Genomic DNA, 27,461 nt, shown 5'->3' on the forward strand with positions numbered 1-27,461 from the left:
CTAGGTGATTGCCTAGGGTGCTAGGATTTGGGGGAGTGGCATTTTGCCACCCTCGGCGGCGGGGGGTCCTTCCGTGCTCCGGTGGCAATTCTGCGGCGGGTCCTTCACTCGCTCCGGGACCCGTCACCAAAGTGCCCTGAAGACTGGGAGCAGCAGAAGGACCCCCCTGCCGCAGAATTGTTGCCAACGACTGGGAGCGCGGAAGGACCCCCGCCTACGGCACCAAAAACCCTGGCGCCGTTCCTGCTTCTACAAGTCCCCTTACTGCCAATGTTACATTAAATTAGATTTGATTCCTGTGGGCCAGATTCTGATTTAACTTACGCTCCTTTGATTGCAGTGGAGTTACTGATTTCTAAGTCTGAATTGCCCCACAGCCTAACTTACCACCGTGTAAGTAAGACTCCCTTAGAGAACACCTCTGATTTTGGCTATCTATATATTTCAGCTCATTTGGTGCTACTTTTCTGAAGATAGATACCTAAGAGGACCAATTACAGGCAGGATCTTAAGCTACACTCATCTCCCTAAAAGTGTTACCCTTTATTTGCACTGGGGAAAAGGTTGAACTTAGGTCAGGCTTAGGTACCCAAAATTCAACCCCTTTTCCTAGTCAAGATTTTTCTTCACAGTTATGGTGCAAACATAGACTATTAATATTAATGTGTGACACAAACTTGCATGTTGTAGACATCTAGGAGACCAGTAAGACAAGTAGGATACCTAGACAGAGTGATTCAATTAAAAAATCTTGTTTGTAATGCAGAGTCTGCCATATCCCATAAAAATGAATGATCTTTAGATAAAACACATTGAACAATGGAGGTCACTAAGAAATACAAAGATGAGTTTACTCAGCTTGCTAGAGACGGGGCATTAGGTACATGGCCTGTACTTGAAAGGTGGACAAAATATTAAGGGCATTATTTCCAGGTTGAGGGTGGAGGGACTTTCAGCCGTGACAAAAATATCATTAAGCGGAGAGAGGCTGACTTTTAAGAGGGCCTCAATTCTGCAAATACAGGTTTGCATTCAAACTGTAAAGCAGGGATATTGGAACAATTTGGGCAGGGGCAGGGGAAGGGTGCTGACAGCTATTGAACCAGAATTATGTAAGATAGAAATGACATCAAGCCAGGACGTGCATCAGCACCCCTCATCCCAGCACCTATGCATAAACAGGAGAAGAGCTTATGGAAGATGTGCTTTAGCCAAACATATGTTATTGGGGTCATTACAGCGTGAAACTGGTTGAAATTCTCAGACCTGTTATTATTATAATGGAGGTCTGCCTACATGATCTAACGATCTATTCTGGCCTTTAACATCTCTGAATACATGATTGTACCTGCAAATCAGGTTGGCATCCCTGGACATAGCTGCCACTACTGTAGTATCTAAGCATCTCACTAAATTTAATTTAGTTGTCCATACAACACCCTTAAGAGATAGGGACGTGCTTATTTTCCCCACCTATGGCTCGCAAAGCTGTGAAAAACTGTCCCCCCTTAACATCATAGTTAGGGCAACCTTGCCCCCAGCATAGCTGCAGATAGGTTGCTGGAAGGATTCTTCAGTTGGCCTAGCTACTGCCTCTCAAACAGATGGGTTAACTACATCAACAGACAAACCCTTCTGTCGACGTAGGAAGCATCTATACTACAGCAGCAAAGCTGCAGCTCCATAGCGGTGCCATTATAGCATAAACATGCCCTCAGAGACTTGCCCAAGATCATGCAGGAAGTCTGTGGCAGAGCGGGTGTATAGAGTGTGCCTAGAATTTTTTACAGGCCTAGTCATCAGCAAGACCCTGAGTTTGCAGGAGCAGTTTTGTGTACACACACACACACACACACACACACACACACACACACACACACACACACACACACACACACACACACACACACACACACACACACACACACACACGCTGGATTGCTTAACCAAACTTAAGTTATAATTGTAGCAAGAGTTTTGGACTCTCACAACTGTACACTTGTTACAATTTCAGTATTATAACTAATCACCTTCATTTCCAAGAAAATAGGTTAAAAAACAAACAAAAACCCTTTACCAGATTAAGGCTTCCCTGCAGGAAAAAGCAGGAATGTGCATTAAGATGGCAGATGTGAAAAACACTTTCCTAAATCCAAAGGAAAAAAACAAGCGTGACCATTTCTCTTTAAATGTACAAGAAAGAAAACGTGACTTTGAGAGTATTTCTTTTCTTGGTGATTCATTGTCAGCACTGGTATTCACCCAATAACCCAGCGGTGGCCAAGCATACTCACCCTCCAAGCCACCTACCACAATCTTGAGAGCTGAGGCACCCTGCCAGCACTAGAGGCTTCAGCCCCAAGCCCTGGCAGGTGCACCCTAAGAAACTGAAGCCCTGAGACCCGCTCCTTCCCTCTGGGCAGAAGCACCTATCCCATGGCCCTGCTGCAAGGCCGAGGTCCCAAGCTATCTTAACTCCCCGCCACCCCGCCAACATCTGGTAGGTGAAGGGGAGGGTATGGGGGTAGGTGCTGCATAAAAGCCACATGCGGCTCACAAACCAAAGGCAAAAATAGGTTAGAGAACTAGGACCTGTAATTTCTCCCATTGTAAAGGTGGTTAATAAGCTTTATGGAGGGAGACTCCAGCAAGATTGCCGCCAAATCACTTAAAAATTCATTCGGGTTTACAGAGAAGCTCTGTGTTTAACTGGGGACTAGCACTACAACAGATAGATCCTCTCACTAGAGCTAGACTGAGATGTTTTACGTGCCCGCTGTAACATCAAATACATCACATTACTTTTGGGCTAGTGCTAGAAAAGTTGCAAGGCTGAGTTTTGCAATACCTAATGAATAGTTATAAAATTATTAAAGTTAATGTTTAAAATTAAATATATACAAGTTAAGAGGGAAGGTACTGTACGTCTAGGGTCCAGCTTGAGTTATGAGGTACAAGGATCAGGAGATACATACATATCACATAACCAGCGCAGACCCAGATTGGGGTGTGGAGGTTTTTAAAGCTTCAGAGTATGTCCAGAGTACCTGCCAGATTGGCGGGTAACGATATATCGATCCCCGAAAGTACTCCCATCGACTCTGGAATTCCACCAGAGCAAGCGGCAGAAGCGGAGTCGACAGGGGAGCCACGGCCGTCGATCCCGCGCCATGAGGATGAGAGGTAAGTCGAAATAAGATACGTCGACTTCAGCTACGCTATTCCCGTAGCTGAAGTTGCGTATCTTACATCGACACACACACACACACCAGTGTAGACTAGGCCTATTGGGCTCAGGTACAACACCCATGGAATGTATAAAGAGTGCTAAGTGGAAAAGCTTCAGCAGGAGAGAGAGAGGGACCTACCCCACAATACCTTAGTTGTGGCACTTACTTGAAGACCCGAGTTCAAGCCCCAGCATCTGGTCAGAGGAGGATTTGACTTTGGGTCTTCCACATACCCCAGGAGTGCCCTAATCATTAGTCTGGGTGACACAGCTCACGCCTGACAAGACAGGCAAAGGGAACACTGAGTTTGAGAATCCTGCTTCAGGGCTTGTGGGGCTTTGGCTTTTGCAAGGGCTATGAGCACCTCATTAGCTGTGGGATATGGTCAGTGCTTAGGTGACTTTATACATGCCTGCTGCTGGGGACAGGCTCAGGGAGCAGCTGAGAAGTCATTTTGAGTACCACAATGGCCCCTACTTTTGTGGAGCTGGACCTTAGTAACTAAATAAAACACAAGATACTCAGTTTGTGTTTGTATGTTCACTTCAGCATCACTGTCAAAAACAAATGCAACTTTAACTTTGAAGTGATTAAGAATCCATACAGCCATAAATAAAAATATTTACAGGCACTCCCTAGGACATTCAAGGGGAACATATAGCTGGAACTCATTCTGAAAGCATCAGAACCAGAGAGTCCTGTTATTTTTGTGAGCACCATCTCCAGTGACAGAGAGATGCTAAGAAACATGTATGAATGCCCAGTTTATACAACAAAACTAAGAGGCTCCACTTACATGTAGGCATTTCATTTAAAAACTAAGGAGAGGCCCACAGAACACTGGGTGTGTGAAGAAACTGAGTTAGCTTGGCACAGACTTAATTAAAACTTTTTAATATGTGCTGCAGCCTGCAGTGAGTGTGGAAAGATGTCACTTTTAAAGTGAGCAACAGGGCACATCCACCCAGAGTATTAGCGCACAGCAAGCTGAGGGGTAAATCTACAGCACTGTGCTGGGCTTTTCTCTCATTGGCTGTGTGGACCCTGGTACTGCACAGAGTAAGTTCAATAGTATGCTTTGACCTACGGGTAGGTTAAAGCGCAGCATGGAACTTTTAGCGTGCAGTAGCAAGCAGACCTGAAGAAGAGCATTTGTAAACTTGTCTTTCGCACCAACAGAAGTAGGTCCAATCAAAGATGTTCCCTCACCCACATGGTGTCTCACTGCAATTGCAGTTATTCCCATTCCCCTTCTTTCTATACTGGGCCCAGTTTCACTCATGGCAGGCAGAGGAAACACTATACTAATGAGCAGTGCCCCAGCTCTGTACAGCACTCGTATATTCCTGTTTGCTGGATGCATACTGTACAAATGCACTATTACTTAAAATTAAATTGTCTAGCAATTGATACACAAGTAGCAATACTAATCTTTTGCATACAAACTAAAACAATGTCACCTTGTACTACAGTACACAAAGCCAAGCCTTGTTTTGGCTTAGGGACAGAGTTTATACACCTTGCAGCTTTATATACAAGCCATGAGGGAAACTGCATCTTCGGGGGCAATGTCACTGTATGTATAATTAGGAAGACTTCTCTAATCAAATGCCTCTCACACCAATAGCTACAGATGGTATCTTATAGAAAGTGGAAGCAGTTCTGTTTTGAGAATGAGTACCTTGGCCATATATTTAATTGATATTTTTCTTTAATTCTGCAGTAAACTTTAGCATAAACATTAACCCAACCAGCAAAAACAACAACAAAAAAGCAAGCGCGCACAAGACAACCTAAGTAAGACTGAATGTTAACAAAAAAGAGACAGAAACTCTTGTCAAAGCTTTTATTATCAAAATAAAATTTTATACAGAAGCACTTCATAGATCAGATGACCCAGTTACAGCATTTATTCACATGACATGTTTAAGGTGGGAATTAAAGACTAACCTTTCAGAAATACTTACACAGCTTAGCAACCCAAAGGCAGGTACAGCAATTATAAGGTCATCTGAATTATCACAACACATATATTTCCAAAGTTCCCTCTTCATGAAATACAAAAGATCAACCTTAGATTTTTGACCAAGAAGGAAATATTCACTCTATTTAGGATGAGAGGCGTTATCCATCATAGACTATACATAAGTTCAAACTTTGACATAATTAAAAGAAAATAGTTGGAGGATGGAGATTTTCAGAGGTACACAATGACAGTTGGAGTTGTTAGATGCCTAATTGCCTTTGAAGACTCTCACTCTAGCTTACTATAGTTCCTGGCTGCAGTATGAGGTGCTGAATTGTGGGAAGGGGCAAAAACCGCTAGAGAAAGAAGTTGTTGCATAAAATATCCTACTAGCGGAAAGATCCAAGACCGTATCTAGTGCTATGGCTCAACAAATCCAACTTGGGACAGAATGTAATATTATAAATCTTCATTAACTGTACAGGTTCAGCTGATGTAGTGCTCTTTCCATTGCTTTGAGTATACAGTGGTCTCATCCATGCAGCACACTAGATCTTTTCAACATTAAGTCCTTGCTTTTAGCTGTACTTATAGTTCATTAATTATGTCACGCAAAATAACTTTCTACAGCTAGGCTGAGGCCACTTTAAGTGGGAATACAGCTAGACTGTTTTCAGAAGCAGGCAACAGCATGTGTGAATGCTACCAAAATATATTCAACCATTACATCTGCACTACTAGACTATTACTCTTTAGCCGTTAGGGAAAAGGGTTGTAAGTCTCATTTAATACCCCATCAGTCAGGATATTTAATTTCTTTCTAAAAGACTTTGTTATCCGAATCTGAGCAGCACTACATAGCTAGATGTGTTTTGTACAAGACAGGGTCCCGCCTAACTATGGGCTTTGAAACCACTGGCTCCTACAAAACAAATGCAAATTCAGGCTCCAGCTCCAAATGGCTAGAGACCATTTGTCCATAAAGTTCTAAAAGCAGTACATGATTTATTATATTTGATCTTGCAACCTCATTTGTGACTGATTAAATAAGCTTCTCAAACTGACCTGCCTGTATACCAAATTGAGGTCTTGCACTTACATACCAGTACTGTCTCACTATTCACTTTGCACTGATGCAGCATCACTATTGGCAGCAATAGTGGAAACACCTATATAAACAAGGTGCAGTCATTTTCCATCACTGCTGGCAACCCACATTATCATCGGCATCATTGCTATTAGCAGTGGAGCAGCAGCAGTACTAGTTCAGTGGGGAAAAACGCAGCTGCCCTACAAGTGTTCAGCAGTGTTCCAGGCTCACATCACAAAGGAAGGTATCGTAAGAGCCCATCAAGATTTTTGATTACTCAAAAGTAGTCTTTCAGTTGTATTTTTCCCATTTTGTCACACTCTGGAAACCTTAAACATTTATATTAATTCCTCATGTATGCAGCATTTTTGGCCCCACTGTTTTGCACGTCTAAGCCCTCTATAAAACCAAATGCTGGAAATCTACGCATTGTAAAGAAGTTTTAAAACAATCTCAAGTAAGTTTTTCCTCTTTAAACTTGAGGGACTAGTGATGATTTTGGCATTGTTAATTTTAAAGCAGATCTATCACCGTGTGTAAAAGGTTTCAGCTTCTATTTGCTACTGTTACTCTTCCTGAAATAATCTTAAAATTTTAATGAGACAGAAGTTAACCAGCTTCACCAGGCCAAGGAGTAACTTCTATATTTCCTCTTGGGTCCATGAGAAACACAGCTATTAATATTTTAAATGCATTTAACAATTTCAGTAACTGTTAACTGTAGATAAAAACTGCAGTCAGGGCACCTGTGTGAACAAGACACTAACAGTTTAAAGCCAAGTCAAGTCTCACCTCCCATTTCAGGGAGGAAAAAAGTGGACACCAGCCAGACTGCGTAAGAACAGGAAGGGGAAAGAAAGCCTATCCAACAATATTTAAAGGACTCAATATGATTTGTGGAAAACCTATTGACAAAGATTTTCCAGGATAGTCCTTTTTTACCTGAAAAAAAGAAAATGCTGATCATCCTGAGATTAAAACTCTCAGCTGTTGAACAATTAATGGCACATGAAGTCTGACATGGATGAAAGAGCACATGACTACAGAAAGGTGCTCCTGACAACTCATCACAACCTCAATCTTCCATTTCAAGTTCACGTTTCAGACTGCAAAATACAAAGAGGAAACCAGTTTTAGTTTCAAGAAATGCAGATTGATCCATTAAAGAATTTGATTTCCATTTAGTTTAGATACAGTTTGGAAGCTGTGGGAATAAGTAATAACTAAACTTCACTGCCAGAATAAGTACTTAGTGTTTACACTGTATCCCACTTTACACATTAGTAAGTAGTAACAATTAATTCCCATGAGATCCTTCTGAGATCATATCAATTTCACAGATGACAGGTCTGAGGATAAAGAGATTTACCTACGACTTCCAAGCAATTCAGTTGCGAAGCCAGGACTTCTCCATTCTTGACTTTCAGACCCTCGCCTAACCCACAAAACTGAACCATGCAAAAAGACAGCAATTACCTGTTTAAGTAAGCATGAACATTGTTATAGCCATGATACTTGGCCAAATAAACCAGCACACCAGTAGCACACCGACCATCCCGCTGTCTGCAGAAGCTACAGTTGCAGATTCCGCGACAAGGTGGGCAGCGCCAGTTCTAAGGAAAAATAAGACATCTTTTAAAGAAACTGATTCCTCACCCCACCCCTTTCCCTCTCTGGCACTGGCTCAAAACAATTCCATGCTAGCACAAATGCTGTCAAGAGATGCCAACAAATGCTAGTGTTTGTGAGTAAAGAGTAAGTTTTCCAATGTGCTAGGCATCTTCTGTACTTTCAATGGAGCCATAAGGAACACCCCAAATTTTCCCCCCTCTCCCTTCCAGATCCAACATAGTGACAATTCTCTCTGTCCAAGGCAGCTGGCTGAACTCCTGCATTGTAGCTTTCTGTAGGATGAGAGGCAGCATTCTTTTCCCTACAACACGGGCACTAAAGCCAGACAAAAGTGAAACCTCTTTGTTTTGAGAATTCAATAGCATGAAGTTCAAGAATATGCTTTAGTGGCTGCACTGCTTCCATAATTGATAGTTATTACCATAGTAGCTACAGGAACTGCGTAGTACCATGAGGTAGGAGTGGCAAGGGGAACTTTAATGGCACAGGCATTTGCAAAACCCCTGCTCAGGGACAAGTCTTTCGCAATCTGTTGGAGCTGTGCCACTGTGTATAAATGTTCTCTGAAGCAAAGAAACTGGACCCTGACTCTCCCAACTCTCAATACAGCATTAAAAGGCAGTATTAAAAGGCATGAAAACATAGCTCACCCACCGACATCCTATCTTCAGCATTAACTATGATTCATCGTTCCAAGAACATGACTCCCGCTATGTTAACCATGATAAACCCTGTGCCCACATTAAATTATCTTACTGGATCCAGCAATGCAGTCCTGACGTCTTCCCCATATCGATTGCGAAGACAAGGTCCACAGAACTGACCTCGCACACCTACACAGTCTGGGTTACGACAGTTTGTTTTTGTGTCTATAGTTTTTTGGCGACACTGATGACAAGTGGATCCCTACAACAACAAACAGGTGTTCAGGGGACAAGAAAGCCAAGAGAGGTAGTTTAGTTAACAAGACAGCACATTTAACAACCAACCCATCCCTCGCAACATGGTTTGGGTCTTTGCATTAGTACTTCTTCCAAGACTTGATATGCTTAAGGACAACCCAAAAGAGGGTGTAAACAAAGAGAAAGCTAGCCTAACATACACAATCTGCATTTCTCTGATTTGCAATACACTTACCATCACCTGGTTATATACTTTATCTCGGGCAGTTTCACAAATATTATCCAACTCTTCCTCTGTTATTTCTTCCACTGGACGCACTATGTGAGGAAGAGCCATAGCACCAGGGCGACTTCTCCTGGGAGTTCGAATCTCTCGCTGGAGGGTATGGAAGATTCAAAATCTATGTTTTATTCTGTGATCATAACATTACTGCCAGCAGAAACCCCTAGATGTGTATCTTCTACTAGATTTAGCAGACAAGTATTGAGTTAATGGGATGCTTTGAAAAACTCAACCCAGGTCTCCAGCTTTAGTGCTAGAAATGTAACAGAACAAAAATCAAATGCTATTTGATCTTTTTTAGCTCCTACTACAGTGGAGAAAGTGACCATTCCTCCATCCTGATAATCAAAATAAAACAAAAAGGTAACTGTGCAACACATTCCATTTTTTCCCATACCTCCCATTAGCCCCAGTGTGGATTGGAACACCAGACAGAAGCTCATGCAGAGCTAACTCTGCCAAAGAGACCAACAACCAGGCTTAAGCTGAACTTATTTGAATAACCAATACTGATTTATATTTTTAAAATTTACAGTAGAACATTAATTGGGGAAAAGGCCAACACATTAAACATACCTCTGAGTATTCATCAGATAGCTTTCTTCTCCTCACTAAGCTGTACCTGTCATCTTCTTCCTCCTCTTGTAAAGGAGTAGGTGGCCCATCAATCAGGGACCTGGATCTTGTGTGAGGCCGAGAAATTCGGTCTGGGTTCCTCCTTAAAGCATTTTGGGGAAACGAGCTTCTTGGAGCCCGTTTTGGTCGCTGGAAGAAAAAATTAGTTAAACAAAGCCCTTTGCCCCTAAAGGCAAACAAAAACAAAATAACATTGTTTGTAGTATGGAAAATACTACATTGCTGGTAAATTCATCTTTGCCAGTCAACAAACTGTAGAAACATACAAAGCTCCAAGCAACAGTCAGTGCCTATATTAAGGTAGAAGGCAGCAATTCACTTGTGTAAACATAGGAGAGTCTCAGTGAGCTTAAACATGTATGTCTGTTTTATGGAAAAGCATATATTTTCAGTAGGATTCCAAGTACCTTCATAATCAATCAAATCAATAGCACTTTTCAACATGTTTTATTTAGAAGGGCATATTATTTTTATCCTCATTTTACAGATGGGGAAATGAGGCACGGCAAGGGAAAAGTACATGCCCAAGGTCATACAAGCAAGTCATTGGTAACACCAGGAGTTGAATCCAGGTACTCCTGACTCCCCATCTTGTGACCCAATCACTGGGACATGCTGCTTCCTTAAGCAGATTGATATTGCAGCCCTAAATCATATCGACGGGCCCAAAATCAGAATCTGGATTCAAGCACTTTCAAACTGTAGATGACATTCAGACCTGATCTCTGAACCTTAAGCCCTTCCCCCCACCTTTCTCCATTATTTGTGTAAATACGTATTTAGAAAGGGGTTTTGTTTTGTTTTATGGCTTTAATTTGCCTTTGATATGGACACTTCCAGGTGCCTATCACTCAATACGTTGTTAGTTTTTATAGAACGGCAAATCAAAAGGGAATTGCACAACTAGGATTGTTTTAACAAGTAATAAAATTCTGAACAACTGGACTTTGATTTACTTGGTCTATTATGCTTTATATTTGAAAGGGTTTTTGTTTTTTTAAATCAAAAGTAGATACACTCAGATGATTGAAGTATAAGACAAACAGCAATTTCTACTTACTGGGCTGGTAGTTGACAATGATCTTCCGCCAGTGAAAATACCAGGGACATTTTTTAATTCAGCCATTAGTTTTGCAAGCTAGGGAAAAAAAGAAAAACATACCGTCTTTAAAAAGAGTTTATCTGCTATTACAGGCTATTAGATTAGGACAACTGCAAAGAAGTACAATTACAGTCATATTCTTTGAATTTTACTTTTATGTCTTATTTTTATATCCTAGTGCCTGAAAGTGAGTTGAAAATGATGCTTAGGCTTAATAGGCTGCCAGCCTAAACATGGAATAAGGCTTTAGAATACAGAGATATCTGCTGAAGAACCTATTTCAGTATGTGGCTTTTCATGTGCCAATGAATGTGCAGTATCAGGGCTCTACATTTCTGTTAATGCATTCACATCACTCCCATTAATGTTAACTTGTATAAGAGAAGAGAACTGCATCGAGATTAGACGTCAAGGAGAAAAATTAATTGAAGAACTTTCCTGCATACGTACCATTGCTTTGTTTTCCTTTATATTTAAAGCTCTTTTCTCTAAGAATTTGGGGCCTTTTTCTTCAGAGTCAGAATCCAGAGCAGATGGTTGTATTTCAGGGGGTGATGCTATTTCGCTCTTCCCCCTTTTAGACCTTCGAGTTGGAAACTTCATAGCCACTTTCAGAGGAATCGAGCGAGTCTCACATCTCCTGTATTGCAACTTCTCCTTAGCACATAAATCATCTTCCTTAGAGTCTGGCTCCAATTTCTATCAAAAAACAATATTGTTGTTTATGAATGACACTGCATTGCTGTATGGTTTAGTTTGATAAGTTTATTTAAAAGAAGCACACCAACCTGAAATCCAGGTTGGTTTTTTTTTTTTTTTAAGTTTTGGGCACTACTACTCATGAAACCCCCTGACAAGTTTTGTGGTTTTACAGAGTGCTCAAATACACAGAAAGATAGATATTAGTTTCACTTGTAAGTCTAGTTAGTAAAAATATTTCTGAGAAAAATGTCCTTCGAGTTGGTACACTTTAAGGTCTCAATCCTGCAAGTTAGTCCACATGGGTGTACAAATTCCCAACCATGGTTCTAAGTGCAGGGTCAGGCCTAAGTTTGTAAACTACAAAGAATTCAATGGCTACAGAAACAAGATCACTAGCAAATTGTAACTTACTCACAGGACTAGCCAGTGAGACAAATACAGCCCCAACTCAAGTAGCCATCGAGACAATTACGGTCCCAAATCAAGCATTTTATCAGCTTAGTATTCTGATGCTGTTCACAACTGTAATGAGAATTTACTAGTGATGCCAATGAAGACAGTTATATTATTTTTTGTTTGCTTAATTATCCACTTGGTGACACGTCTTATCTTACTTTAACCAAAATAAAGTTGCTTCCATCTAGGACTACCTGTCTAACAGACACCCTGCTGTGGACCATTAGTACTTCTTTTTCTACTTGTCAAGGCTCAAAATGACAATCTCATTTTCTATAATTTTGTATTAAGCTTGATATGTGGTTCTTGCTCACTAATTTTCATGCTGTTATTACCTGTCCCTGCCCTTTTCTTGAATATCTGTGCCTGTTTTGTCACTGTTAGTTCTCTTTCTACTATTTATTATTTAACTTAGATGTGTTTCCACTCTTTCCACAAGAAGAGCACCTACTCTTTTCTCTGGACATCCCGACATTATACTCCAATAACCCATGTTACATGCACTATGAATATATTGCTCTCTACAATGCTCAATATTTACTTTGGGCTATTTTTAAGCAATAAGCCTGCTATAATGTTTTGCAGTTGATTAAAGGTAGAAGGGGGGAAATTCTACTATCTATTACTATTTCTACATTGCCTACGACGTGTAGAATTTCCTGTACTGTTTCCTGTTATGCTGCACAAGTGCCATGAAGACCTGTAGCATGTCATGCTAGCTCACAGATTCCTGCAAATCATGGCCATCTTGTCCAAACAGTTTTAAAAGAAAATACAAGATGCTCATGAAGAGAGTACATCCAATAAACAATGTTTCAATCTGTACTAGTGATTTTAAAATTAAGTGAAGTTATCTGGCAAGTGTCCTAGAGGCTGTAACATTTCAGTAATTAGTAACATTTCAGTAATTAGTAATTACTTCAACTTTAAAACTAGTGAGTTAATTTGCATATCTCACCAATACATTTTGAATCTCACTTTCTGAAAAACCACAGAACGAATCATCGTCCGAGTCCTCACAAAAAATTTTAGCCAGTTCTTCTGTAATATCTGACCTAAACTTTCGTTTCTGTAAAAAGAATAAAAACACTTTTTTTTAAAAAAGACTCAATTTTTCATGAACCATGCAGACAGCAAATCACATTTACAAGTCCACTACAAGAGAATAGCTATTGTAACAAAGAAAACCAAATGGTTCAGGGATTTACAAATGGTTGCAGAGCTGTTATGGCAAATCATCAGGCATGTTAGTTTAAGCGACATTTCAAAGAATAGAATAAATAGCTAATCTGCCTCTAACAATTACTACCTAGAAGCACAAGCAAAAAGTGAAATGAAGTTATAGTGCATACTGTAGATTCACAGCTACTGTACAGAAATGTAGGCAAAGCAAGCAGTTTTAAATCACACATGAAGCATTTGGGACATTTTGAACATAGCACATTCAGTTCTGTTTATTCGTGTGCTGTACTTACGGTGTTTGCAAAATTATCAGAACCAAAACTGTCACAACTGTCATCAGATGATGACGTTTCCATGGGGATCAATTTCATATTTCGGAATGCTATGAAGTTCTTCTTTCCTGAAAGGTCTGCTTGCTGCAAGGGGAGGATGACAATACTATTAAAATGTGAAATTTAATACAGTACACTAGCTTTTAAAAGTGTGTTTATAAAGCCTAATGTGATTGTATTTTCAGATGTGCAGTACACTTGTATCCATTCAGTACAACATTATCACTGAAAAGAGAAGAGTAGAGCTCTCAAATTAAAACCAAGTAGTTTCTGTTCTAATGCATTTCTGGTCACTCACATAAGTGATTTATCTTTGGATATTATAAATGTTTCTTCTTCTGACAAAATAGCTTTTGTGAAAAATCACATTAAAATAAGTCACATCCCTTCTTCTCAAAGTCCTTCAAGTTTTACTGTATGTTGAATCTTAGAAATCATCATTTTAGCTTGTAGTTTAATTTCTGAAATCAAATACTAATCAACTAAATTTCTTTAAAGCATAAAAAACCCCAGAAAAGGAACACCAGAACTGCTTCTTTAGGTACAATGGCTTATTATTTCATTAGGTACCATCACTGGGTTGTAATGTCTTATCTTTTGGTGGCCTTTAAATTAATCCTTTTCTTAGGAACCTCACATATCCTCAGTAAATATGGTTCAAGATTGAGTTGTAAATGGAGACCCATATCAGTACCCACACTACACCACACAACAGTTACTGCACCGTGAACAGTGATTGATGTGGCTCATGCCAAGCTGAAAGAACTCTTATGGCTACTAGAAATTCATAGGCCAATCTCATTGAGCCCAAAATATTTAAGAAATCTCTTTAAAATGTAGCAACACAGAGGTTTAAAGATATGTGCTGTCTGCACATGCTAGATATTGCATACTCTTGCCTAAGCCATAAGGCAGTAATCTAATTTCTAACAGAACTGTAGAAACTATTACCACCCCCCCAGTTGTGAGTTTGAAATTTGCACCAACATGTAGATCAATCTCTCTCTTTCCTTACAATTAGACACAGCTATTTGCTTCCATCTGGATCATAGCTTCTACTTTTTTAATCCTATCAATGGAGAAGGTAAGGCTATGTCCACGCTACAGCAGCACAGCTATGGCACAACAGCTACAGCAGTGTAGTGTAAACATGAGATACAGCAATGGAAGGGGGTTTTCCATCACTTTGTAATTAATCCCCCCACCAAAAAGTGGTCAGTGGAATAATTCTTCTGTCAATCTAGCAGTATCTACACTGGGGTTTAGGTCACTTTGACAACATCTCTCTCATCCCTGAGGGACATAGGTAGTCAACCCAAATTTTAGGTGTAAACCAGCTTAAAATTTCTTCCTTTAACACTCTATTAATCACGTTTCACAGTGGTAGCAGTGTTAGTATGTATCAGCAAAAACAATGAGGAATACTTGTGGCATCTTAGAGACTAATAAATGTGTTAGCCTCTAAGATGCCACAAGTACTTCTGGTTGTTTTTACTCTATTAATCATCCTCCAACATGGTATGCTTCCACCCCAGTTAGACACTTTGCACTCCCACCAACACCCCCCTCCCTTTAGAGACCCTGTTGTCTTTCTGTAAAGGTAGGTTTACAGAGAAAAAGCAAAGTAGGTATCAGTTCAGTATTGAGTCAGATGTGAACCTTTTACAAAACCCCAAGGGCAAGATTTTTTTTTTTAAAAGACCAGCAGCATTCGAACAAAAACATTACACTCTCTGCGGTGCAGAGCAGACACTGCACGAGATAAGCATAGGACAGCCTGAAAAGTCCACAACAATCAACACACTATTCTGTTTGAAGGGACCTGAGTTTCAACTATCTCCCCAAATGGTGCCTGAAGCACACTTTGCAGACAAATCAGTTAGGTCCTGTTTACACCACAAGATGGAACCCTACTGAGTGTCAACCAGGTCACCCCAACATGGTAGTGGCTGAAGTGCTATGGGAAAGGGAAGTGAACCTGACCATCTTCACTGTAAATCCTTTCCGTTTTAACCACCCTAGAGTAGTGAGGGCTTGTTTGACAGCAATGTGGTTAATTACACTGTTGCAAACCACAAGTGGCACAGGCTGCACCAGGATGCAGAGCAAGACCAGGGAAGCCCCACCAGTGCAAAACAAATCCAGTAGACATGGAGAGACTTTATAAAGAACAGTTTTTAACCTGGAGATATTTCTTCCCAACACAGTGGGGAACTGGGGACACTGGGCTCTCCGCCACTGAGCAATCCCCTGGGCTTTAGCCTGGAAAGCTCTCCCCCACCCCAGACACTGGGAAGGCCGCGGCTTTGCCTGGCTTTGCATCATTGCACCCTTGTTTTGATGGGGAGAGAGTCTAAAGACTTTGTTTGGATTTCGCAAATCTCAGGGACCCCCAGGCAGCAACTCCTGAAGGGCAGAGATCGCTACGGGCCGGCCGAGCAGCAGGGCTGAGCGGCTGGGGCAGAAGCGGAGAGCAGAGCCCGGCGGGAGGCGAGCTGGAGCGGGCGCCGCCGAGCCTGCAGGCAGCACAGGGCGGGGTGCAGGGGCAGACATGCGGGCCACAGGCTCAGCGTGCCAGCCGGGACACGCGCCAGGGCTGCCTGCCACCTCCACCTTTCCCAGAGGGTCCCTCGTGCGGCCGGCGCACGCGAGTTTGGAAGGGTCCAGGCGGACCCATGGCGCAAACTGCCCTGGAGGCTTCGCTGTCGGAGCGCCGCCGCCACGGCCCCCACCTGCAGGGACAGCTGGGCCGGTGAGCGGCATCCTCCACCCCCACAAAACAGGGTGTTGCGGCGTTTCCACGGCGCCACGTGTATTTGTGGTGGGGAGGGGGGCGGGAATTGCTGGGCCGCCACCCCCAGCGAAAGCTCAGTCGCCGGCCGCCACATCCAGCCGGCGCCCGCAGCCCACCCCGCTTTCCCCTACAGCTTCCTGCACCCCGCCCTGCTCAGCCCCCTTCCTCCAGAGTCTGCAACTCACTGCACCTCCCGCCCCTCAGCCTCCCTCCTGGAGAGCCTACAGCCAGCCCGTCCCGCTCAGCCCCCATCCGCCAACGTGTGCAACTAACTGCATCCCCCGACACCTCATTCAGCCCCCTTCCTCCGGCGCGTGCAACTCAGCGCACCCTCTGCCCCGCTCAGTCCTTCCTCCGGAGCGTGCAATTCACTGCACCCTCTGCCCCCTTCCTCCGGAGCGCTCAGCACCCTTCCTCCGGCGCGTGCAACTCAGCGCACCCTCTGCCCCGCTCAGCCCCCTTCCTCCGGAGCGTGCAATTCACTGCACCCTCTGCCCCCTTCCTCCGGAGCGCTCAGCACCCTTCCTCCGGAGCGTGCAACTCACTGCACCCTCTGCCCCGCTCAGTCCTTCCTCCGGAGCGTGCAATTCACTGCACCCTCTGCCCCCTTCCTCCGGAGCGCTCAGCACCCTTCCTCCGGCGCGTGCAACTCAGCGCACCCTCTGCCCCGCTCAGCCCCCTTCCTCCGGAGCGTGCAATTCACTGCACCCTCTGCCCCCTTCCTCCGGAGCGCTCAGCACCCTTCCTCCGGCGCGTGCAACTCACCGCACCCTCTGCCCCGCTCAGCCCCCTTCCTCCGGAGCGTGCAATTCACTGCACCCTCTGCCCCCTTCCTCCGGAGCGCTCAGCACCCTTCCTCCGGAGCATGCAACTCACCGCACCCTCTGCCCCGCTCAGTCCTTCCTCCGGAGCGTGCAATTCACTGCACCCTCTGCCCCCTTCCCCCGGAGCGCTCAGCACCCTTCCTCCGGCGCGTGCAACTCAGCGCACCCTCTGCCCCGCTCAGCCCCCTTCCTCCGGAGCGTGCAATTCACTGCACCCTCTGCCCCCTTCCTCCGGAGCGCTCAGCACCCTTCCTCCGGAGCATGCAACTCACCGCACCCTCTGCCCCGCTCAGCCCCCTTCCTCCGGAGCGTGCAATTCACTGCACCCTCTGCCCCCTTCCTCCGGAGCGTGCAACTCACCGCACCCTCTGCCCCGCTCATTCTTTCCTTCAGTGCCTACAGTTCACTGCACACACACACACCCTCCTCCAGATCCTGCAATTCATTGCACACACACACACCCCAGTCCTCCACAGCCTACAATTCATTGCACACGCACCCCTTCCTCCAGCGCGCGTTCAGCCCTGGGCCCCCATCCGCCACTCACTCGCATGCCGAAGGGATCCATGCTACCAGCTGCAGGACGCAAGCGGTTCTTGTAACGGCTAGTCATAGTCAGATAGCCCGGGTGCGATCCGGGCAGCGTGCGCGGCACTGGGAAGGTCGGGAAGACGCTGCAATCTCGCGCCAAACCAGCTCGGGACTGTCAGGGGGCGGGGACTGGGGGGCACCTTTCCTGCATTGGAGCCTGAGTCCTGGAAGGTGCAGGCAGGACCCCTCTAGGAGGGGACCTCTTACTGCTCCCCTGTGCACTAGACAGCCTGCCCCTTGTGCAGAGAGCAGCACAGGGCTCTGGGAAACGCAAAGAGGGGGGCAAAGGCATCTTCTAGTATTTTTTTCCTGCAGTGGAGTTTGTGGTACTGTAAGGGCCTAATCTGTGGCGCGAAATGTTCCTTGTAGCAAAGCGGTAGTATTTGCATAGGGGGAGGGGGAGGGCAGAGCCCTCTGCAGGCTCGTCCCTCGTGCACGTGGGGTCTGGGTAGTTACTCCCCAATGCTGGGAGGGGGTAAGGCCAATGCACAGGGGGCAGGACTGATCCTGCTGCCTTGCAGAGCGTTTGATAGGCCACAAACGAGTGTGTTATGGCACGAAACCAACAGTATATGCACATTTCCTGCTACGGTCAATTCGTGCATGGAGATGATGAAAAACCACTTCAGTCCATGGCTCTTTAGCACACGGGGAACCTGAAAGTTTATGCCCCATGCATCGCGAGTAGTTAAGACTTACTGCACGCATCTTCAGCACAAAAATCACCAGGAGACGATTGAAGTGAACTTAAAAGAATTTTCTCACGAATAAATTTTTACTCATAAAACGATGGTTAGGAATAACTAAGCAGAATAATTTTCAATATTTTGCATGAACCACAACACATTTTGGCAGGACTGTAATTATTTTAACTAACACTTTCTGGAAATCGAAAATCCTCCATACAATTTGATGTAGAGAAAAAGGGTTGCTTCGCAGTGTTCTCTGGGTCCTGTTGGATTTGTACTTTGTGCCCAGAGTTGGTGCTATACAGTATCTGGAGTCTTTTTCCAGCAGATACCCTGCACTTTCTGTGGATCACACAAGCTTCAGTGAAAAATATGCACTTTGAGAAAATGCAGTGAAGAAGGGTCAAGAAATACTTTTTCAAAAACAGTTTTTTTAATGTCAGTGAATAATGCATTATCTGAAGCTCAACCAACAGTACAATTAGACGCTTGCAGCATAGCCTGAGAATACGGTCACAAATCTGTTCAACTGCAAATTGCAATCTTTATCTCTTTGCAGGAAGGAATTGAAATAGGGCATTTTATTTGTGCATAGGGATTTTAAATAGAATAAAATCAAAACATAAGTTTGGAGAGAAAGTGGATCCTTTGCTATTAGTTTTATGTAACATGTAATATCAAATTAAATCAAATAGTTATAACACCTAAAGAGAGCAAAATTACTGTAACTTACCATGGTTTGACAGTTGTAATGAGGGGAGTGGGAACTTTAAGAAGCTCTATACCTGATAGTTTAAGATTCAGATATTCCTAAGGGAAAAGTCATATATATTCAGTTTTCTGTAATATTTCATTTACAATCACCAACCTAATACAAACCTCTCCTAAACCAGTGTGCAACAGAGAAACTGTAGTTATAGCTGGTATTTCCACGATAAATTCCTAGATATTTACTCGAGGCTGGAAATTCCCATTTACATCAGCAGTGCAAAATCGGGCCCTGCTGCACGTGTATGGCACACGCACAAACCTGATACTGTGTAATTGAACCAAGAATGAGCTGTAAGCCAAACATCTTAAATAGGCCATAACACAATAGAATACAAAAGTGCTAAAGCAGTTTTTATACTTTTTGGTCATGATTCCTTTTGAGAATGCTGCAGTCTGTCAAGTAAAGGAATCTCCATTTTAAATAAGCCCTTAATTACATACTTACCTGCACCACTGGCTTCACAGACTGCACGCAAAAGCAGATGAACTATAAACAGTGCTCCAGAGACCAGACCACACTTGAGTTTACTAACATCCAGAATCCTGAAGATCATCAGTTGCCATTAGAAAAATGACAAATATGCATAAGGCAATTTTACGAGCTTCATACCAAATCTTGTTAAGGAATGATGACTAGCTGGTTCTATGGGTAAGATTGCAGCTAATATTCTGTTCCATGTGAGTTTTATCTCTCTTTAAAATTAATTTAAGAAGTCAGACTGGCTTAAAAAATAGTATGCCAGATCAGGGGATTGGATAGAGATTGTGGGGAAATTTTGAAGCTATTTGGTTAGAATGTTTCTGTGATTTTTCTAAAAGTTGTAAAAAAAAAAAAAGTGGAACTGTTTTCAAAGTCACATTTTCAAACATTTTTTGTGCAGAGATTTGGAATATCAGAGGAGAGGAGAAGCAGAGGCCCATGAAACTTTTATCATGAGACTCCCCTTCTTGAGATCCAGTGCACAATATCAAAACAAGATCTAAAACTTAAAATATACATACTATAGTAGAACCTCAGAGTTACGAACATAAGAGTTAAGAATTGACCGGTCAACCACACACTTCATTTGGAACTGAAAGTACCCAATCAGGCAGTGGCAGAGCCAAAAATAAAAAAGCAAATACAATACAGTACTGTGTTAAATGTAAACTACTAAAAAAATAGGATAAGTTTTAAAAAGATTTGACAAGGTTAAGAAACAGATTCTGTGCTTGTTTCATTTAAATTAAGATGATTACGCAGCATTTCTCTTATGCATAGTAAAGTTTCAAAGCTGTATAAAGTCAATATTCAGTTGTAAACTTTTGAAAGAACAACCATAATGTTTTGTTCAGAGTCACGAACATTTCACAGTTACAAACAAAAAACGGTTACTTACCCTTCTGTAACTGTTGTTCTTCGAGATGTGTTGCTCATATCTATTCCGCCGGCCAATACACTTAGACGTCATGGCACCCGCGAGCACCGCAATGGGGACCTGTCAAGGTTTTTTTCCCCACTTTGAACTTTAGAGTACAAAAGTGGGGACCTGCATGAGCACTTCTAAGTTTAATTACTAGCTTAGATCTGGTAGACTAACTGACACTCAGGGCAAGTGTCTCAAGGAAGTGAGGAGTGAGGCAGAACAGGGACAGGTTAAAGTCCATTTTTACACTGAACAATAGCTACATTCAGCTGCTCTGCATTAGTGAAAATCACTATGTTTTTCATGGATAGCCCTATTTTTGGTCACTGACACTGAGGCCTTGTCTAAACTGCCACTTTACAGCACTGCAACTTTCTCACTCAGGTGTGAAAAAACACCTCCCTGAGCGCTGCAAGTTTCAGCACTGTAAAGTGACAGTGCACCAGCCGTGCTCTCAGTGCTGGTAGCTACTCCCTTCGTGGGGATGGGTTTTTTACAGCTCTGGGAGAGCTCTTGCCCAGCGCTGGTGCTGCGACTACACAGCCAGGGCCTGCATTTCCTATACTAGACCATATAGTCCCCCTCTGCTTCTAACCTGTTGTGAAGGCATCCACCCCTTGATTCCTTGACTCCAAAGTAGATAGACAAGTAGGATCACCCCTACCAGTGTCATCATAAAATCCCAAAACAAACCGTCTCCAGGTTTGGTCTGTAGTGAAGCTTGTCAAGTGTTTTTAAGGATGGGAGAAACATTTTCAGATCTCCATGTTTTTTTAAATGATTTTTTTTAAAAATATATGAAGGTAGCATTTGAGGAGTCTACGGGTATGTCTACACTACAGGATTATTCCGATTTTACATAAACCGGTTTTGTAAAACAGATTGTATAAAGTCGAATGCACGCGGCCACACTAAGCACATTAATTCGGCGGTGTGCGTCCATGTACCGAGGCTAGCGTCGATTTCCGGAGTGTTGCACTGTGGGTAGCTATTCCATAGCTATCTCATAGTTCCCGCAGACTCCTCCGCCCCTTGGAATTCTGGATTGAGATCCCAGTGCCTGATGGGGCAAAAAACATTGTCACGGGTGGTTCTGGGTACAGCCTCACCCCTCCCTCCGTGAAAGCAGCAGACAACCATTTCGCATCTATTTTCCTGGGTGAACTGTGCAAATGCCATAGCACAGCAAGCATGGACCCTGCTCAGATCAAGACCACAATCGTGGACGTTGTAAACACCTCGCACATTCTCGTGTAGTCTATGCTGAACCAGGACCTGCAAAGCCAGGCGAGGAGGAGGCGGCTACGGCAGAGCGGCGACGAGAGTGATGAGGACATGGACACAGAATTCTCTCAAACTGCGGGCCCCTGTGCTTTGGAGATCCTGCTGGTAACAGGGCAGGTTCTAGCCATTGAATGCTGATTTTGGGCCCAGGAAACAAGCACAGACTGGTGGGACCACATAGTTTTGCAGGTTTGGGACAATTTGCAGTGGCTGCAAAACTTTCGCATGTGTAAGGGCATTTTCATGGAACTTTGTGACTTGCTTTCCCCTGCCCTGAAACGCCATAATACCAAGATGAGAGCAGCCCTCACAGTCGAGAAGCGAGTGCCAATAGCCCTCTGGAAGCTTGCAACGCCAGACAGCTACCGGTCAGTCAGGAATCAATTTGGAGAGGAAAATCTACTGTGGGGGCTGCTGTGATGCAAGTAGCCAAAGCAATCATTAAGCTGCTGCTACGAAAGGTGGTGACTCTAGGAAATGTGCAGGTCATAGTGGATGGCTTTGCTGCAATGGGATTCCCTAACTGTAGGGGGTGGGCGATAAATGGAACCCATATCCCTATCTTGGTACCAGAGCACCAGGCCACCCAGTACATAAACCGCAAGGGGTATTTTTCAATGGTGCTGCAAGCACTGGTGGATCACAAGGGACATTTTACCAACATCCACGTGGGATGGCCAGGAAGGGTTCATGACGCTCGCATCTTCAGGAACACTACTCTGTTTAAATGGCTGCAGCAAGGGAATTACTTCCCAGACCAGAAAATAACAGTTGGGGATGTTGAAATGCCTGTAATTATCCTGGGGGACCCAGCCTACCCCTTGATGCCATGGCTCATGAAGCCATACACAGGCAGCCTGGACAGTGGTCAGGAGCTGTTCAACTACAGGCTGAGCAAGTGCAGGATGGTGGTAGAATGTGCATTTGGCTGTTTACAGGCGCGCTGGTGCACATTACTGACTCGCTCAGACCTCAGCCAAACCAATGTCCCCATTGTTATTGCTGCTTGCTGTGTGCTCCACAGTCTCTGTGAGAGTAAGGGGGAGACCTTTATGAGGGGGTGAGAGGCTGAGGCAAATCACCTGGCCGCTGATTACGCGCAGCCAGACACCAGGGCGATTAGAAGAGCACACCAGGAAGCGGTGCGCATCAGAGAAGCTTTGAAAATGAGTTTCATCATGGGCCAGAGTACGGTGTGACTGTTGTGTTTGTTTCCTCTTGATGAACCCCCCCCCCCTTGATTGACTTATTCCCTGTAAGCAACTCACCCTTCCCCTTCAATTACAGTTTGCTTAAGGAAATAAAGTCACTATTGTTTAAAAATCATATGTTCTTTATTAAAAAGTCATTATAAAAGGAGGGAGAGAACTGACAAGGTATCCCAGGTGTGATTTGGGAGGAGGATAGGAGGGAAGGAAAAGGTCACTAAAAATATTTCAAAGTAATGACAGCCTTTTGGCTGGGCTGTCCATGGGGGTGGAGTGGGCGGGTGCACGAAGCCTTCTCCCACACATTCTTACACGTCTGGGTGAGGAAGATATGGAACATGGTGAGTGGTGAGGGTGGTTATACAGGGGCTGCAGCGGCACTCTGTGACCCTGCAGCTGTTCCTGAAGCTCCACCAGACGTCGGACTATGTCAGTTTGATCACGCAGCAGCCCCAGCGTTGCATCCCGGCACTGCTGATCTTCCTGCCTACACCCCTGATCTTCCTGCTGCCACCTCTCATCTCGAGCGTCTCTCCTCTCCTCACGTTCATCCCTCCTGCCCTCACGTTCGTCCCTCCTGTCCTCACGTTCACTGGCATCTTTCCTGTAATTTGATACCACGTCCTTCCAGTCATTCAGATGAGCTCTTTCATTGCGGGTTACTTCCATGATTTCCGAGAACATTTTGTCTCGTGTCTTTTTTTTCCTCCGCCTCATCTGATATAGCCTTCAGGATGGAGTAGGGGGGCTTGAAAAATTTGCAGCTGCATGAGGGAGGGAAAAAAGGGAGAGAAGTATTAAAAAAGATACATTTTACAGAACAATGCTTATGCTCTTTCACAGTGAACAACACTATTCACCTTACATAGCACATGTGATTTCACTACAAGGTCGCATTTTTCATCTTAATATTGAGTGCCTGCGGCTCTGGTGTTAGAGATCTCACAGACGCAGGTCCGGGCAGCAGAATTCAGCTTGCATGCGGCCATGGTAAGCCATTGTCTTTCGGCTTCTGCAGCCTTCATATACACAGTGCCCTCCTTTCCCAAATACCAAGCAAATCCCGTTCAGTGCTGCTTCTTTCCTGTTAACATGCAGCAGCAGAAACCACCCCCCATCCAATTCTCTGGGATGATCGCTTTACCCCTCCCCCCACCGTGTGGCTGGTATCATGGAAGATCACTGCTAATCACTTCCCTTCCCCCCCCCACCAGGTGGCTGGTAGCAGGGAAGATCCCTGCTAGCCAAACGCGAAAAAGCTCAGTGCCATTACCCCCACTCCCTCCCCCCGCTTGGCTACCTGCAAGGAAGAATTTCTTTTAAGCAACAGGCAAACAGCCCAGTAGGAATGGCCATCTCTGTCCCCTTAATTAAATTCCTGAATTTCAACCAGTTTACCATGAACGATATCACTCTCCTGAGGATAACACAGTGAGATAAAGAACGGATGTTGCTTGAATGCCAGCAATCATCGGGACCATACGCAGCTAGGCTTTGTCTTGCAATGATACCAGATTACTTGCTACATGCATGGCGTGGTCAAATGTCCTACCATGGTGGGCGGAATAAGGCTGCCTTGCCCAGAAACCTTCTGCAAAGGTTTTTGGAGTACCTCCAGGAGAGCTTCATGGAGATGTCCCTGGAGGATTTCTGCTCCATCCCCAGACATGTTAACAAACTTTTCCAATAACTGTACTGGCCGCGAATGCATCCCAAGTCCTCATGGCAAATCAATCATTAAAAAACGCTTGCTTTTAAACCATGTTTTATATTTACAAAGGTACACTCACTAGAGGTTGCTTCCATGGCTTCATTGTCTGGGCTAGTGCTTGGGAGGGCTGGGAGGGTAATTCCGTCTGGATGAGAAAAAGCTCCTGGCTGTTAGGGAGAACGGAGTGCTGTGTGCTCTCTGCAAGCTCATCCTCCTCTTCCTCCTCCTCATCTTCCCCGTCCGCAGAATCCTCAGCCATGGCTGAGATTACCACCCCCAGAATCCACGGACAGGGGTGGGGTAGTGGTGGTGGACCCCCCGAGAATTGCATGCAGCTCAGCGTAGAAGCGGCATGTTTTCGGCCCTGCCCTGGACCTTCCGTTTGCTTCTTTGGTTTTCTGGTAGGATTGTCTGAGCTCCTTAACTTTCATTCTGCACTGCACTGAGTCCCTGGTGTGGCCTTTCTCCATCATAGCCTTGGAAATTTTTTCAAATGTTTTTTTCATTTCGTCTTTTGGAACGGAGTTCTGTTAGCACAGAATCCTCTCCCCATGCAGCGATCAGATCCAGTACCTCCTGTGCGGTCCATGCTGGAGCTCTTTTTCGTTTCTCAGGAGACTGCATTGTTACCTGTGCTGATAAGCTCTGCGTGGGTCACCTGTGCTGGTGAGCTCTCCACGCTGGCCAAACAGGAAATGAAATTCAAAAGTTCATGGGTCTTTTCCTGTCTGCCTGGCCAGTGCATCCGAGTTCAGATTGCTGTCCAGAGCGGTCACAGTGGTGCACTGTGGGATACCGCCTGGAGGCCAATACCGTCGATTTGCAGCCACACTAACCCTAATCCGATATGGTAATAACAATTTCAGTGCTACTCCCCTCGTCGGGGAGGAGTACAGAAACCGGTTTAAAGAGCCCTTTATATCGATATAAATGGCCTCATTGTGTGGACGGGTGCAGCGTTAAATCGGTTTAACTCTGCTAAAATCGGTATAAACGCATAGTGTAGAGCAGGCCTAAAACTCATGAGCTGGCTTACACTGAAATCATCAAAGGCCATATCATGGATATTTATCTCAAAAGGAGCAGTACCCTAGAAGAAGTAAAACGTGCTCTGAACAGTGATCAGCCGCTGCTTTTTTTCCACTGCAGTAGCTGTTGTAGCATGACCCCTACTAAAAAGTTGCATTCCATCATATTGTTTCATTTTGCTGCAGCTGCTGGTGTTCCAAGTATTTACTTGTTAGAACACAACTGAAGTACATCCAACATTGGTGGTATGGCTGAAACAACTAAGTTATTATCCTGGCAGCACATTTTGCATTGGCCTATAAGATCAAAGATGTTTCCCTATTAGTAGCTTCAAACATATGTTCTCAAGAACAATAGCGCCATTCTCAGAAACAGTAAATCCAACCTTTAGTCCCTGTGAGGCCAGCCAGAAGGAGATCGGTCCCCTAAATTACTCCAGCAGACTTCAGCTGTCTGGATTTTTACAAAAATCCTCACACACAGTTGTGCAGTTTTCTGAAAGCTTAGCAGGCTTGTGGTACAGAAAATGCTAACCAGCAGGCAATGATAGTGTGAAGCCAGTTCCTGGCTCTGCTACAGACTTCCTGCGTGATCCTGGACAAGCCACTTAATCTCTGTGTGCTTCAGTTCCCTGTCTGTAAAATTAGGGCTAATACTTCCCCTCCCTGATAGATGTTGTGAGCCTAAATTCATTCATGTTTGTGAGACATTCCATTACTGTAATGATGGGAGCCCTAGACATAGATAGGTACAAATGAAATAATGAATCAATGGAAGTGATAAGTTTAGGCTTCTCAAACTCACAGCGGCATTTACCTGTTGCACAGAGAAATCTACCAACTACATTGGATCCTTAGAAAAAGAATAAGATTGCAAATGCTAATTGCAATAATTAAAAATTACTTTAAGAGCTGCCCAAACCTCTTTCTCTCAGTAAATTATAGTGTATTATTACAATTCTTATTAGTGCACTGAAATGAGTCAGGAACTATTTTGCCTTCAGTACGCAAACATTGATTTACATGTAATTTGATAATCTGTGACACTTATTTTTCCCCCTTTTGTAGTGTGTATGTATAATTCTGCCTTCTACTGGACGGATAGATCTGCTCAGGCATGTGTGTGTTCATGTCACCTTCCATGGTTAATACTGCTGCGCAAGATGTAATACTAACCTCAATAAACTGTGTATGATCTTGTCACTGGAATGGTTGTAAACTATGGAGGACATTATCCTAGCAAAACAACAAGCACACAACTGTTTCAGTGTTTGCACCAGTAACATTTTAGACCTCTACAGTTTTTCTGTGTGTTTATTTTTTAGGATGTTTTAAATCGGTGGGGAAAAATATTGATTTTGCCGAAAAAATGAACACAAATTTAAGGACACAATGAATGTATAAAATAAAGCAAATGTGAATATAAGTATTTTCTAAAGTATTTTATTAGCTAACGGCAATAACTAGGATAGCTAACATTTACTATACCAGCTCAGCAATGCATCACACAGCAAGGGATATGATTAATATCTCTCATGCATAGTTTATTTCCTTCTCACTCTGTCTTTTCCTTCTTCCCAGGGAAAAAAATTCATGTGCATTTAAAAACTTTAATTTTAAAAATATTTCTGTGCACTTTATG

The 27,461-nt window shown here is 43.8% G+C and overlaps 1 protein-coding gene across 2 annotated transcripts; it reads right to left on the reverse strand.

Annotated features, from left to right (window-relative positions):
- Positions 1–5,063: 5,063 nt before the first annotated feature.
- On the reverse strand, positions 5,064–18,056 carry CDCA7 (cell division cycle associated 7). 2 transcript variants are annotated; one of them, XM_030580828.1, is made up of 10 exons: positions 17,679–18,056; positions 13,475–13,597; positions 12,958–13,068; positions 11,292–11,540; positions 10,800–10,877; positions 9,680–9,868; positions 9,056–9,196; positions 8,675–8,824; positions 7,763–7,899; positions 5,064–7,392 (listed from the first exon to the last, which is right to left on the reverse strand). In XM_030580828.1, the coding sequence occupies exons 1-10, from the start codon at positions 17,742–17,744 to the stop codon at positions 7,362–7,364; spliced, it is 1,275 nt and encodes a 424-aa protein (XP_030436688.1). In that variant the 5' UTR covers positions 17,745–18,056; the 3' UTR covers positions 5,064–7,361. The 2 variants fall into 2 exon arrangements, with proteins under 2 accessions (XP_030436688.1, XP_030436689.1); XM_030580829.1 differs by lacking the exon at positions 12,958–13,068.
- Between the last annotated feature and the right edge of the window lie 9,405 nt (positions 18,057–27,461).

The sequence above is a fragment of the Gopherus evgoodei genome, chromosome 11 (genome assembly GCF_007399415.2).
Source record: "Gopherus evgoodei ecotype Sinaloan lineage chromosome 11, rGopEvg1_v1.p, whole genome shotgun sequence".
NCBI classification, from domain to species: domain Eukaryota; kingdom Metazoa; phylum Chordata; order Testudines; family Testudinidae; genus Gopherus; species Gopherus evgoodei.